Source organism: Phaseolus vulgaris, chromosome 4, assembly GCF_051622355.1.
Source record: "Phaseolus vulgaris cultivar YP4 chromosome 4, ASM5162235v1, whole genome shotgun sequence".
In the NCBI taxonomy this organism is placed as follows: Eukaryota; Viridiplantae; Streptophyta; class Magnoliopsida; order Fabales; family Fabaceae; genus Phaseolus; species Phaseolus vulgaris.
Window position 1 is genome coordinate 5,204,867 of NC_143501.1, and position 15,408 is coordinate 5,220,274.

Here is a 15,408-nt window from a genome sequence, read left to right on the forward strand (position 1 = left end):
TAAATAATAATAATAACAATAAAGTATATTCTTCTTGTACTTTTATAACCGTTGTTGACTGAGAAATGTCAATTGATCCTTGACAATTTTCTCTCTATTTTCTATTTACCCACTCCCGTTCTTCAAAATCACAATCCTTATGAAAAGTTTTTTCACAAGAAACCTGCATATAATTTGTTAAAAGCTTTTGGTTGTGCTTTGTACCCTTTACTCAAACCTTGTGATCATCTACTGCTAGCACAAATACATGTAACTTTCAGTCTTCTCCACCAATCCCCACCAGTGCTCATCCTCTCCAAGATTCATCGTCTTCTATCCCCATTCCCAATAATTCTCACTCCATAAAGCCATATATGGCTTGAAGCAAGCTCCTCATGCTCATGGTTTAACAAGCTAAGTCAAACTTTATCAGCTATGGGATTTCATGCCTCTCAGAGCTATTCCTCTCTTTTCATCAAATTATGGAATGGAAACATGTTATATGTTCTCATATACGTTGACAACACCATCATCACTAGAAACACTACCATGATTATTCAACAATTCATCAATAATCTACAATCCAAATCTTTGTTAAGAAATCTTGGTTCTCTTCATTGTTTCCTTGGAATAGAAGTTTCTCCTACCTCCGACGAAAAACTATATCTCACTCAAACCAAATTAATCAAGGACTTTCTTGACAGAACTCACATGCTCACTGCTCTTCCTCATCCAACTCCTATGGTATTTTTCCTTAAACTCATTCAATATGGCACCACAACTATTAAAGACTCCACTCATTACAAATCTGTTGTTGGTGCTCTACAATATCTTACCATCACTCGACCAAAACTCTCGTTCTCTATCAATAAAGTTTGCCAATATATGCATAATCCAGGAACACCATTGGAAGGTAGTTAAATGGATTTTAAGATATCTTTCTGATACTCTACACCATGGTCTTGTTCTCCATCCATGTTCTGATTTTTTCCATCATCGACTTCAATGATGCAGATTGGGGATCTGATCTTGATGATAGGCGATCTACCACCGATTACTGTGTATCTCAAAAGAAACTTGATATCATGGGGCTCTCACAAACAAAAAGTAGTCTCTCACAGTAGCACTGAAGCTTAATATAGAATCATTGCCACTGTTCTTGCTGATATAATCTGGGTTCAATCTCTCCTCACTAAGCTACACGTTACTAATACTATTCCCAAAGTTTATTTTGATAACCTTGCGGTTTTTCTTTTGGCATCCAAACCTCTGATGCATTTATGTCGCAAGCATTTTTTTGAGTGTATGCTTTGGTGCTTTTCAGTTTTTACCTATTTTTTAGTCTTACTAGTTCATTAGTGAGTTTCTTTAATCCATTTCCAAAAATTGTCTTGAAGTTTTTTTCAAGTGTTCTTTGATTTCCTTAGGTTTTTGCTTAGTTTCCATAATTGTATGATTTTCACTTTGCTTTGAAAAATAAAGCAAAAAATTTTCCTGACCTCATTTTGCATCCAAATCTTGTGAAAAGTTTTTTTTACGAAACGAGCATGTCCTAATTTCAACTACAAAAAAGAAAACCACAAAAGCCAGAACGTTTTTGCTGTTTCACGCATAGTTTCAATGCACTTGTAACTCTCAGTTTTCAATTTAGTGCACCTAATTCCTTTTGGTGTTTTATTATTGAACTTTTACCATATAATGCTTCATATTTTACCTATAACTAGTTAAAATTTTAGCTTTAAATTCTTTGTATAAAAATTACCATAAATCTTACACTCCACAAGGTCAATGTTGAACCTAGATTGCATAATTATACCAAATTACTTGCGGTTTTATCAACTTGTTGTATTTATTTCTCTCTGAATACATATCCATTTAGCCTAAAATTTGTTGCATATTTCTCCTTGTTGAGTTTATACCATAAATATTTCAGCCTAAAAAGCTTTGTGAAAAAAATCATATAAATTCTGCAACAGTTTGTGTCAGTCCACTCTAGAATTTGTGGTTTGTAATCTTTTCAAGAACATTTCTTTGGTTCATTTTTCGTGTACTTACTTTTATTAGTAGCTTTAATTTTTGCTTGTCTTTCTGTTTATGATATATTATTTGATGGAGGACCATCCAAAAAGCCAGACTACATCATTTTCCTCTTGATTTTGGCTTCCCAATTTTTTTAACATTTATTATTGCTTTCTTTCTTGGCTTTCGGTGGTGCTAGAAGTGGTACATAAAGGATTGCTTTGGCTCAACCATTTTAGGGGTAACAAATTGGTCTTCAAGAGTCTATATCAGAAGGAGAAAGAAGGATTAAAAAGAAGAAAATTCATATTACTTCACCAAACACCTTATGTTCAAGTCTTGTAATTTGTTTTATTATCATAAAATTTTGTATAATTTTATTATAAAATATGAACAAAATAATTGAGGTTTGCAAAGATTTATTTTATTAGATTAAGTTTCTTATTTAAAAACTGATGAAAATATTTTTTCAAAACTTAATAAATAAATAATTTTAATACTTTTTTATTATTTATCCTTTAATATTTTATAATTTTCACTCTTGCTGGAAACCCATATCCCCTTTTCGTCATTCTCTTCCTCCAAACTACGCCCTGCAGCTTCGTCGTGCCTTACCACCATATCACATACGTCAACACCGTCTTCGAGATGGTTAGCAGCTACCGTGTAGAAGAAGTGGTCGGTCACAACTGGTTAGTGCCTCTCTCAAGATTTCTCCTTCTTAGGTTTAGGTTTTGCCTTTGCATTTTCTAGCTCCTTTGAAACCCTAGGAATGTTAGTAGTTGCTGGAATTTGGATTTCTTTATCGTGAAATGATAATTTAATCATGTAGTGAAGGTTTAGCTTTTATCTTCTTCCAACATCCCATCTAATTTTCAATTATCTGTTTCACCACCACCAGAGACTTTGCCCAAAATCAAAGAAACCCTAAGGTGATGTTTTGAATATTTGCTTATATAACATTTGTATTGATTTCCATAATAAAAAATTTGGTAATGCAGATTAAATTGAAGCTGATGCCTTTCCATGTTTGTTGCTGTTACTAGTAAATACTGCTTCTTTGTTATTAATAAAAACATTGCTTCCCATGTTGGTCAAAATGAGTGATGCTTCTTTGTTACTAATAAATATATGCCTCCTTCATTCATTGCACAGTAGAGAAACAAGAATAAATAAAGATTAGTGTTGGTGGCTATTTCAAGATCATTGGGAGAGGGTCTAGTCCATGAGAGTGTCCTACCAAGTACACAATGTAGGTATGAAAACAGAGTATCTATCCATATGATGAAATGTTTTATGTTACATTTGTTGAATAGTTGAATAAGAAACAGTGGTGGAGGAATACAATACAGAGCTGCCTTCCTTTCTAAGGGCATTAGTGGGTTCTTGCAAGAAAGTGCACAGAAGTAAATATGATTTTTCTTTTCTCATCTTTCTCTTTTTATTTATCATGGTATCATTTAATAATTTATCATATAAATTATTGTAAGTTTTTTTTGTTATTCCTTTCTCTTGACTGTACTTTCAGAGAAATTAATGCCCCTCATTTGTTACATCCAATCCAATTCTTCTTAATTCCATAGTAACATTCAGTAATTACTCAAATACAACATCAAATAACCAATACAACACAACTCAAATTTTTATTGGTCACATAGAACAGGATTACCCTGTTGCAGCAGACCTAATAACAGGAGAAAATAAGATACAACATATATAATTGTGTATATTTGTATAGAATTATTTAATCTTTATTCATTAATTGGTTATATTGTATATTATTACAGAAAGTTTACATACTGACCTTTATCACATGTAGTAGACCATTGTGAAGGACAGTTGATGTAACTGGGGAATTGGTTTGTGTCCAAACATAATCTTATTTCAATTACATGCTTAGGTGATGCTTTTGAACACACGACTTGTGGTTTAGCACCCACAGATATGCTTATAGCCGAGATGATATGATTTTTATCATAGTTCCCACCACTTAATATACCTGCATTGTTAAGTATTGCTTGAAGATCATTTCTTGCATAAATATCTAATGCCAGCATGAAGAAATCAAATGGCATCATATAAGAGCAGGTTCCATGCTTCTTCCACTGGTCAGACCAAAATTCCGTGTCATTCGTATCTAACAAATTTGGCCAATCTTGTTGGAGTTCACTTTCTATTCCTCCCATCTAACAAAATAAATAATAGAAAGTGTCATCTCTCCAATATCATATCAAAATACTATTATATTAAGAAATTTAAATACAAACCTTACCTTAGGCAGTGGCATATTTCCACAGTTTGTTGATCCTTGGGTGGAGGAGCGGATGGATGGCCATAGACCATGAATAGTGAACTTCATTAGTGTTTCTTTTCCTGGTATGCATTGTTTTTCACGACAGAAGCCTGGTGGCCAAGTTTGAGCAATCTTCCAATAATCAAATCCTTTAGCAAATCCATGAAATAGGAAAAATACTATAAAGATAAGAGTGAAGTTATTCATTTTGAATGAATGTTTATGAAGAATGAGTGAGCTAAATGATCCCTATTTATAGTCTCATGTCTTTAGCTAATTAAATAAAGTTAACAAATGAGTTTTCTTAATTTTGTTTAACTACACAATCAAATTTTAATTTAGATTGTGTTACTGCACTTTATATCAAAATAACAAAACTATTAAAAATGATATTTCCCCACATTTCATTAATTATTGTTGTAAATTGTGACCTTCTTAGTATTCAAATTAATTTATATATATATATATTATTTTCATTTTAAAGTATAAATAATTTTAACTAACAATTTTTTAAATTCTCTATTACAATAATTTAGAGATAGCATGAATGTCAATAAAGAATCTAACTATGATTTCAACATAGCACATGCATGCATATAAATTTAAACATGGCACATGCATGAAAATAATCATAGACATCTTTATTCTTTGTCAAAAACCTAATCATTACGTAACAATTACAATTACAAAAATTTTGAAAACTTAATTTAGAACACAAAGAACATTAAATTCGTACCAATAAAAAAAATTTATAAAATTAAAATATTGAATATAATTACATTTAATCAAATATATTATTTAGCATTAATATTAAGAGATTATATTTTTTTTATCAAGTCTCATCTTATTAGTCATTAAGACCCCTTTTCTATTGTAATTATTGATGATTCTTCAAGATATTTTGGTTATAAATAAATTTGATAATTCCACCTATAATTTTAGAGTTATATGTTTTATTTTTATAGAACTTTTACATATTATTGATAAGACACATGAGTTGTTATTATTTTGTTCTTATTAAATGTAACACCACATGTCAATTTTAGGTGAAATAACTGAAAGGATACCAATACTAGATTTTTTTCATCTAGTATACAATTTATTGAGGTTGAAATTTTGCATTGACATTTTACTACATGTGTGTGAGAAACCTTTGTTAACATTGAAATTTTCATAGGAATGTGATATGTGTTAACTAATTTTATTATATCAATTATTTTATGTTATATATTAGTTTTAAATTTAAAAAATTATGTAAATAAATAAAGGAGTAAATGGTATTATGATAATAAATATTCACTATTTAAAGACTAATTTAGTGAATAATATATTGATAACTTAATTGATTTCCGTATAACATATTCAATAAACTACATTAGTAAATATTTTATAAAATTGAAATACTAAAAAAATGATATCTAAAATAAGATTTTAATGACGAAAAATTTAAATATATTAATCAGGGAAAAAACTTAATACCTAATTTTATTTTTTATTGATAAAACATTAGCCCCTTGAAATAAATTAATAATAATTAAAAAATATTTCTATTTATATTTGAATTAAAGACAATTTTTTTTTTCTAAATAAACAAATGTTTTTTATGACCATTAGTCACTAAAAGTATAATCTCTATTTATATCATAATTTTTTATTAATAATAAAAATTAATTTAACTATCAATAAATTTTAATTTATAAAAATTTAAGATTTAGTGAATATAATAATTAGTTATTTTTATTTCATCCATCATAATCATCTCTTAGTGTTGGAATCCATTATTATCCATGTACAAATTTAAAACAAAATTGAAAACAATATATATGGAAGAGAATCAAGGATAAAATATGAGAATGAAGATATCTGCTTAATAATATGAAACAAGAAAGAAAACATCAGATAAATGTAAAACAATATCATAAGGTAGATTTTGAATCCAATTTTGTGCAAGGAAAAGAAGATTATTAAGCATACTCAGAGGAAGAAAAAATGAGCATCATATGCAACACACTCAAACCTAGTTTTATTTTCGTTTTTCTTTTTCTTCTTTTTGCCTCCGCATAGAAGGCTAAAATCCTTTTGGTCAATTCCTTTGTAATTCCCCATGAGTTCTGAGGTTTTGATGAATAAAAGTTTTATTGTTTTTATTCTTTGTAGCTGTTGTTTTAATCTTCTAATCTCTTGGAAATTTAGTTTTTTGAGAGGTTGTATTTTAAACCAGCCAGAACAATTTTACACTCAAGGCACTTTCTCATGGTTTTTCCCTTCAAATCAAAAGAATACTCATTTTTGTAAATTACAGCATTAGTCTACATAGTAGAACTTAATTTTTTGATTGAGAATTAGATATAGTTTGTGTTATCAAACGAACTCGTAGAAAAATATCCGAGTAATCTCTTCCTTCCTTATCCGACTAAAATTGTATTTTTTATTTTTGCAATAGCTGAAGAAGAAGAAATTATTCAATCCTGACTGAAAAAAACAACTGGTTATTTTATGAAATAACTTATTGAAATTTCTTTAACAGAATACCACAAAAGGGAAAACACTAAATTGTTTTCAGAATCTCAATATATTCACTTATAGAAAATTTTATCATATTATTCTTGAATAGCAGCAGTTCTTGATATCAATTTAAGTCATCCAGATTAAACATATTAAAACTCAAAAGAATAGATTGAAATTCTTATTCTAGTCTCAATCAAGAAAAATTAACAGATTATCTTTTCAGTTAACTGATTAAATTTTTGATAACAAAACCAACAAGTAAAAAAAAATTGATTAATCTGTAAAACAACAGGTTGTATTTTAAACCAGCCAGAACAATTTTACACTCAAGGCACTTTCTCATGGTTTTTCCCTTCAAATCAAAAGAATACTCATTTTTGTAAATTACAGCATTAGTCTACATAGTAGAACTTAATTTTTTGATTGAGAATTAGATATAGTTTGTGTTATCAAACGAACTCGTAGAAAAATATCCGAGTAATCTCTTCCTTCCTTATCCGACTAAAATTGTATTTTTTATTTTTGCAATAGCTGAAGAAGGAGAAATTCTTCGTTTGAGTATATGAAAAGTTTTTTTATACTGTCTTTCAAGCACAAAACTATCGTCTAATTGTATATCATCAGGCGATACTTGCGAGAATCTACAAAAAGTTTTTAAAATACAACTCAACACTCTCTTATTATGTTTTCCCTATTTTTTTCATAGTTGGAAGATGATATTTTAAACACTTCATATTTATCTAGAAATTATTTTATCGTTATTTCTTTATTGTTATCTATATTCAAATTATGAAGACTTAAGTTCTATTAGACCTTATGTCATGAGACTTGGAAATACCATTGGATGGTCTTATAAATTCTTCAACTATCATAAAAGACATGTTAAAATGTTCATTATAAATTCTTCAACTATCAGAAAAGACATGTTAAAATGTTTAGATAATACATTCAAAATTATACAAATAAGTCATATATAGTGTTTATTATCATTAAAAATGATATATGATGTACTAGTTTAAGACCGTCTGATGGGACTTGGAAGATTAGGCACATGACCTGGTTTTCTCACAGTAATTAAGACAATTGTTCCACCTATTACGAAGAATCCAAGGAACATTAGTCCTAACAGTAAATGCAGCACAAACCAAGGCAAAATCACATTCAAGCCATAAACAAGTAAAACCCATAATTTTAGCTTCTTTAATGGCATGTATAACTCCATAAAACTCGACCACCAATGCAATTTTAATATTAATGAAAGAAGAGAAACCACCAATAAACTCCCGTATACTCCCATGAAACATACCACCACATGTAGCAAGACTAAGAGAACCCCTAGCAAGATCATCAGTATTAATTTTAATCCAACATGGTGAATGAAACTCTCATTTAACAGGAAGAGGATGCCGAAATTTTTCACTACGAATATTAATATAAAATAACTTAAGCAAATTCAAATCAAATTAACATATATGACTTAAATTGTAATTATATTAATTAAATAGCTGCTAAATTTTATTAATTTATAATTAACTTATAATTAATTTAAATTATAATGTTAACTAGTTATATCTATACATACACACGTGTATAAAACTAAGACACTATTTTTAATATTTTTTTAATATCTTTAGTAATTTTTTTAAAATTCATTTAAATCAATAATTACAATAATTAAAATATTGTTAAATCTATTAATTAATAATTGATTAAAATGTTACATTTTTATCTTAATACATTTTATAATATTTTAGTTAATATAATTCTTGACTTATCATAATGAATTTTAAATGTTTTTACAAAAGATATTAAAAAAGTATTAGAAATAGTGTTTTACTTTTATACACGTGTGTGGATGATGATTTGGTGTTAAGTGGTTTTATTTTGTGGACGTGGTAATGCATATAAAATATGGTTATTGATAATGTCGTTATGTTGAATTGATCCAATCTAGTTCGTTATTATCACAAAGCAATTGCAATGGTGAATGATGACGCATTGGTATTGGAAGGTAAGATGAGTTCAGTGTTGAGCCTAATGAAGAAGACTTTCTATTCGAACAATGAAATCTTCCTTCGTGAACTTATCAATAATGCTTTTGATGTAAGTTCTCTTTCAAGTTTGATTTTATATTTGTATATTTCTTTTATGGAATTGTTATCAATCAATGTATGCCTTCACAGGCTTTAAATAAAATTCGATTTGAGAGGCTCGCAGACATGAGAATTTTAGATGATGAATTGATGATTAGATTGATACCTCACAAGGCTAAGAAAACACTTTCTATCATCGATAATGGTGTTGGCATGACCAAATATGGTAGGAAGGTCACAATGTTTTATTTTCATTTCTATTTAATGGTTATTAAATTATTTTCATTTGTATTTAATGGTTATTAATAGTAGTTTCCTGTGTTTGTTTTAGATTTGGTCAATAATTTGGATGTTGGATTCTACTCAGCTTATTTAGTTGCTCACAAGGTTATCGTCACCTCTAAGTATAATGACCTTGATCAATATAATTGGGAATCTCAACTCGATGGATCCTTAATTGTCACTAGGGACATTACTGCCAAAAAAATGTCAAGGGGAACCAAAATCACCCTCTTTCTGAAGGACGATCAGGTATCTATGTTAACCCATCCCCAATTTTTTTGTTATTTAATTTTTCTAACTCATTTTTTCTTTTAGTTGGAGTACATAGAAGAGGCCACCATCAAGAATCTGGTTAACAAACACTGCCAACACATTACCTATCCTATCTACATTTGGAGTGAAAACACCAAAGACTATTGGCAACTCATTAACTCTTGGTTGAATAAGCAAGAGATGAAGAACAAATTTGTGGATGTGAAGCTTGGAAATCACTTACCTAATGATCTCATAGTCTCGATTCTCTTCAAACTTCCTTTGAAATCTCTCAAGAGATTTGGAGGCCTCTACAAATCATGGGCCCTCTTGTTTGAAAATTCTCATTTTATAGACTTATTACGTAATAATATCATATCTAGTCACCATTCCTACTATGATGATACATCTCTCGTTTTATGTCTCTATCAATATTATAATGACCCGATTAAGTATGAGTCCTGTTTATATCTACTTAATGGTGAAAAGTTTCAGAATATAGAAAAATTGAATTGGAAAAATCCACTAGAGGATCACCCTTTTGAAAAATATATATTTAGTTATTCCAGTGTTAATGGAATTCTTTGCTTTTACCTAAATTATTATAACCAATCTATGTATTTATGGAACCCAGCTACAGGTGAATTAAAGATCCTTCCTCGCAGTCCAACTGAGTATGTACCACCTCATGTCAAGGCTTATATTACAAATGATGGCTTTGGTTATGATTGTGTAAGAGATGATTATAAGGTGATTAGAACTGTGACGTTTGATGAAAATCCGTTTGGTGAGAGGGATGAAGAGTTGTTTACTATTGAATGGGATTTCACACCCATATGTGAAATATATAGCCAAAAAAGTAACTGTTGGAGGAAAGTTGATATGGATTACGCTTTTTGTTCTAATGGTGGGGAGAACAATCTGTACTTAGATGGAATGTGTCATTGGTTAAATAGCTGGTATTCTAGTCAAGATCGTGAGTTTCAACTTAATATTTCATCTACTGATGGCCAAGTATACTTGGTGTCATTTGACATGAGTAATGAGACATACTGTGCAACCGTTGTGCCCATAGACATGCCCATAGATGATGATTTTGTTATATATGGTGTGGACAGGTTTTTGTTTGTCTTAAATGGGTCAATTGCTATGATGTCAAATGATCAAGGTAAAACTACCTTTTACATATCAATTTTGGGTGAAGTTGGTAAGAAAGAAACATGGAAGAAACTCTTCATTTTTGATCCTTTACCTGGCATTGGAACACCTATTGGAGCAAAGAGTATGGGCAATATACTCTTCAAAACAAATGATGGTCAACTAGTTTGGTTTGACTTAAGTACCAACAAAATTACCAAGGTTGGTATCAAAGTACATCCTGGTATAATGTTCCATATGGTAATTTATAGGGAAAGTCTTGTTCAAATCCAAGGAATGAACAGTTAATTATTTTTGTTGTTATAACCTAGGTTGTTTTAAAGGTTTCTCTTGTATATGTACAAATGGGTTGACAATTTCAAATTATAATTAAACATAAATAATAAACTATCTAATCCTTTGATAATAATTATAAATTTGTTTTGAAAATTTGGTCTCTTTTTGTATCTACTTTCTTATATTGGTTCTATTTCAACTTTAAAAATAATCTTTTATCTTTAAGCATGTGTTATTACCTAATGAAGATTTTTTTTATAGCTTCATCTATGATAAGGGAGCAAAATAAGTGGTTTATGAAGGATATTTGTATGTGTTAAGATATATTAGTATAATAATTAATTATTTCTTTTACTTTTATTCCTCTTTCCTTTTCTCCTATTGTGCTTAAGTAGAAACTAAACAGATCGAGAACAGCTAAATTTTAAATATATTGTAAAGGAATTTTTTGAAACAAAATGACTTAGTGACCTCTGTAAATATATGACAAACATGACTTTGGAATATCGACGTGAATGTACAAAATCATGTTCGAATGATTACGAGTCCAACAAAAAGAGTTTTAGTGCAATAATAATTCCAAGAACAAAAAAATTGGATCTGCAATACACATGTTGCTTCTTCTCCAATATGATAAAACAACCGTTGTTACAGCCAAAACTAAATGGAATCTTATCTTGTACCTCTTTTTGTTTTCCTTTTTTTTTAATTCTTTCAGTAAGAAGAAGAATAGATTGGTAATTATTTATAAATTTATTATAAATAAAAAGATTTTTTATAATAATAACTTAGAATTTCAACTTCCATGGCAAAGAAGTTTAAATGTTAAAAACTAGTTTAACTTCAAAACAATTTGAAAACATAAAAGTGTGTGTGAATGCACAAATGATCCTAAAGACGAAAGAAAGGTATACTAAGCACAAGAATAGGAAAAAACTTAAAGTATCACAAAGACATAAAAGGTAAAGAAAATAAAAGAAAGGGATAATACGAAAAAAGAAAGCATAGAAATAAATGCAAGTGTAAAGTTGGACAAGTCATGTAATGATAGTGCAATGAACACTTGAAACTCACTGACACATTATCACACTACTGCACAAAAATTATTACAAATTTTATTGGGATTTCTGTTGGAGCATTTTCCCAAACACTAAAAAGGAAAGACAATTATACAAGAAAATAAAATTACACAAAATTCTATGATACTAAAACAAATTATAAGGCTTGAACATAAGGTGTTTGGTGAAAAGTTTGAATGTATATGATTTGGTCCTTGAAGTGAAGTAATATGAATTTCCTTTTCTTTGATCCTTCTTTCTCCTTTTGATATAGACTCTTGAAGACCAAATTGTTACCCCAAAAATGGTTTAGCCAAAGCACTCCTTTATGTACCACTTCTAGCACCACCAAATCACCAAAAAGGTGTACCAAGGGAAGCCAATAAAGAAAGCAATAAATGCTAAAAATTTGGAAAGCTAAAATTAAGAGGAATAATCATGTAGTCCGGCTTTGGATCTTCCTCCATCAAATAATATATGATAAACAACCATGGAATGTCAAGAAAGACAAGCAAAAATTAAGGCTACTAATAAAAGTAAGCATAAGTATTACAGTAAATGAAGATGAATATTCCTTGTCTGATGTGATGCTTTATTGTAGCGTACGTAATCGCAAGTAATCTTAATGAAGAAAGAGAGGTTTTGATGAACCCTAATTGTAGAGAAAAATAAATATAAAAAAAAAACTTTTATTCACTTGTATATTAGAGAGTAAAATACATGGTGTATATATAAGAAAAAGATTAAGACCTAACTGAAACAGAAAAGGAAAGTTGGGCCAAACAAACCAAGCCCAATAATTTAAAATATAAAATTAAATATATTAACACCCCCCTCAAGCTGGGGAGTAGATATTTGTCAGGCCCAGCTTGGATTTGAGAGTAGAGAATTGTGCGGAAGCAAGGGGCTTGGTGAATATGTCAGCAACTTGCATTGCAGAAGTAATGGGCAGTAGTTTGAGGAGACCAGAGTTAAGTTTTTCACAAACTAGGTGGCAATCAATTTCGATGTGCTTGGTTCGTTCATAAAAAACTTGATTGGAAGCTATTTGAAGGGCAAATTTGTTGTCACAGTACAGGGTTGCAGACTGGGAGAGAGGAAGATGTAAATCCTGAAGGAGGTAAGACAACCATTGTAACTCACATGTGGTGGTGGCAAGGGCTCTATACTCAGCTTCAGAGGAGTTGCGGGAGATAGTTGGCTGCTTCTTTGATTTCCATGATATTAGGGAGTCTCCTAAGTAGATGGAATATGCAGTGACAGATTTGCGTGTGGTAGGACATGTTGCCCAGTCAGAGTCACTAAAACCACAGAGGTGAAGTGAACTAGTGTGAGAAAAATATAGTCCTTCACCAGGGGTGCCCTTGAGGTAAGGCAAAAGACGTGAGACAGCTTGCTGATGATGAGTTGTGGGTGCAGATATGAATTGGCTTAAATTATGGACAACGAAGGCGATGTCTGGTCGCGTGTTGGTTAAGTAAATTAGATGTCCAAGGAGTCTTCTGTATTGGGAAGTGGCATCAGCATCGAGAGGTGAGCCTTGGTCGGGAGAGAGACGGGAGGTGTGAGTCATAGGAGTGGCCACAGGTGCAGAGTCAAGCATGCCAGTTTCGTGAAGGAGATCAAGAGTATACTTGCATTGACTTAAATGAAGACCAGTACTGTTGTGAGCAATTTCCGGTCCCAAAAAGTAAGTGAGATTACCTAAATTTTTTATCTTGAAGTGATGGTGAAGGGATGAAGTAATTGTATTGATTTCCTCCGTGTCAGCACCAGTTAAGACCAAGTCATCAACATAAACAAGAATAACAGTGAGTTTATCATTATTATATTTAAGAAAAAGAGAGTGATCAGCAATAGAAATAGAGTAATTATTTGATAAAAGAAAAGTAGAAAGTTTGGCGTACCATTGGCGACCAGCTTGACGAAGGCCATACAAAGACCGTTGAAGCTTGCAAACATGCTGGGGAGAAGGAAAAGAGAGGCCAGGTGGGTGGGTCATGTATACCTCTTCATGGAGATCACCATGAAGAAATGCATTATTGACATCAAGTTGTGTTAAAATCCAATTTTTGGTAGTGGCAATAGCAAGGAGAAGGCGGAGGGTAGTGAGTTTAGCAACAGGTGAAAAAGTGTCTAAGAAATCAAGTCCTTCATGTTGGGTGAACCCTTTGGCAACAACTCTAGCTTTGTGGCGCTCAACAGTGCCATCAGAATGGTATTTGATTTTATATACCCATTTACAACCAATAGTTTTCTTTCTGGAGGGAGAGGGGTAAGTTGCCAAGTATTGTTAGCAGCAAGAGCTTGAAGCTCATCTTGCATGGCAGATTGCCAAGAAGCATGTTTGGAGGCTTCATTATATGTTTTGAGGTTCAGGATGAGAATTGTTAGAGGAAATAACATTTCTAAAATTGGAAGATAAGGAATTGTAAGACAAGTAATTATGAATAGGATATCTACTACTTACAGTGTGGAAATCTGCAAGATAGGCAGGTTGTCGGTGAGGACAAGTTGATCTTCTAGGAAATTGGGGTGAGATGCTTCTTGGAGATGCAGGCGGTGATAATTCTGATGGAGGTGCAATGTTGGATGCAGGAACAAAGGCACTATTTGTTGGAAGATCATAGGATAATGAGGCTGGTGGAGGGATAGTATTGGGTGCAGGAGTAGAGGCACATGACTCGACAGGAGGTGCAATATCAGAAAAAAATCAAAAGTAGAGTTATATGCATTAGAAATAGGGAGAGATAAAGTGTTAGGGTCCTTAGGCAAGCCACTGTCCAATTTATATGGAAAGTGGTTTTCATGAAAGATTACATGTCTTGATATCTCTATGCTATGAAACTTTAAATTTAAGATAATATAACCTTTTGTATTTTGCGGGAAGCCAAGAAAAATACCTTTGATATATCTATCATCTAAATTTTTTCTATGTGCAGTAATGGTACTAGCATAACAGAGACAACCAAACACTTTTAGAAAGGAAATGTCATATGGTTTTCCAAACAACTTTTCATGAGGAGTGATATTATTAAGTAATGGAGTAGGAATAACATTTATTAAGAAAACAACATGATTTACAACAAATTCCCAAAAAATAGGAGGAAGATTTGCTTGAAAAAGTAAAGCCCGGGTTACATTTAGTATGTGTTGATGTTTACGTTCTACAATGCCATTTTGTTGTGGTGTTTCAACACAAGATTTTTGATGTCTAATTCCCTTGGAAGCATAAAAATTTGACATAGCAAACTCAACACCATTGTCAGTACGAATCGTTTTGATATTAGTTTTGAAATGATTTTGAACGAAAACAGTGAAGTTAATGATGTGCTGACGCACTTCAGATTTGTTATGCAGTAGAATAACCCAAGTATAATGCGAGTAATCATCAACAATAGTCCAGAAATAACGAAAACCTTGCATAGAAATTATGGAACATGGTCCCCAAATATCAAAGTGTACAAGATAAAAAATAGCAGAGGTAACA

General features: G+C 31.0%; 2 protein-coding genes across 2 annotated transcripts; one reads left to right on the forward strand and one right to left on the reverse strand.

Moving 5' to 3' along the window:
* Positions 1-112: 112 nt before the first annotated feature.
* LOC137836608 (uncharacterized) lies at positions 113-10,872 on the forward strand. Its single transcript, XM_068645269.2, has 6 exons — positions 113-892; positions 994-2,690; positions 8,754-8,902; positions 8,983-9,118; positions 9,224-9,423; positions 9,490-10,872. The coding sequence occupies exons 3-6, from the start codon at positions 8,780-8,782 to the stop codon at positions 10,870-10,872; spliced, it is 1,842 nt and encodes a 613-aa protein (XP_068501370.2). The 5' UTR covers positions 113-892; positions 994-2,690; positions 8,754-8,779.
* LOC150027836 (extracellular ribonuclease LE-like) lies at positions 3,598-4,498 on the reverse strand. The gene is made up of 2 exons (XM_090301716.1): positions 4,271-4,498; positions 3,598-4,184 (listed from the first exon to the last, which is right to left on the reverse strand). The coding sequence occupies exons 1-2, from the start codon at positions 4,496-4,498 to the stop codon at positions 3,780-3,782; spliced, it is 633 nt and encodes a 210-aa protein (XP_090157842.1). The 3' UTR covers positions 3,598-3,779.
* Positions 10,873-15,408: the final 4,536 nt, after the last annotated feature.

Excerpts from the sequence above, each read along its gene's own strand:
- LOC150027836 (XM_090301716.1), bottom strand. The coding sequence starts at position 4,498 with ATGAATAACTTCACTCTTATCTTTATAGTATTTTTCCTATTTCATGGA. Across the intron at positions 4,185-4,270 it reads GAAATATGCCACTGCCTAAG|ATGGGAGGAATAGAAAGTGA; the intron begins GTAAGGTTTGTA and ends TTATTTTGTTAG.
- LOC137836608 (XM_068645269.2), top strand. The coding sequence starts at position 8,780 with ATGGTGAATGATGACGCATTGGTATTGGAAGGTAAGATGAGTTCAGTG. Across the intron at positions 8,903-8,982 it reads TTATCAATAATGCTTTTGAT|GCTTTAAATAAAATTCGATT; the intron begins GTAAGTTCTCTT and ends ATGCCTTCACAG. Across the intron at positions 9,119-9,223 it reads TGTTGGCATGACCAAATATG|ATTTGGTCAATAATTTGGAT; the intron begins GTAGGAAGGTCA and ends TGTTTGTTTTAG.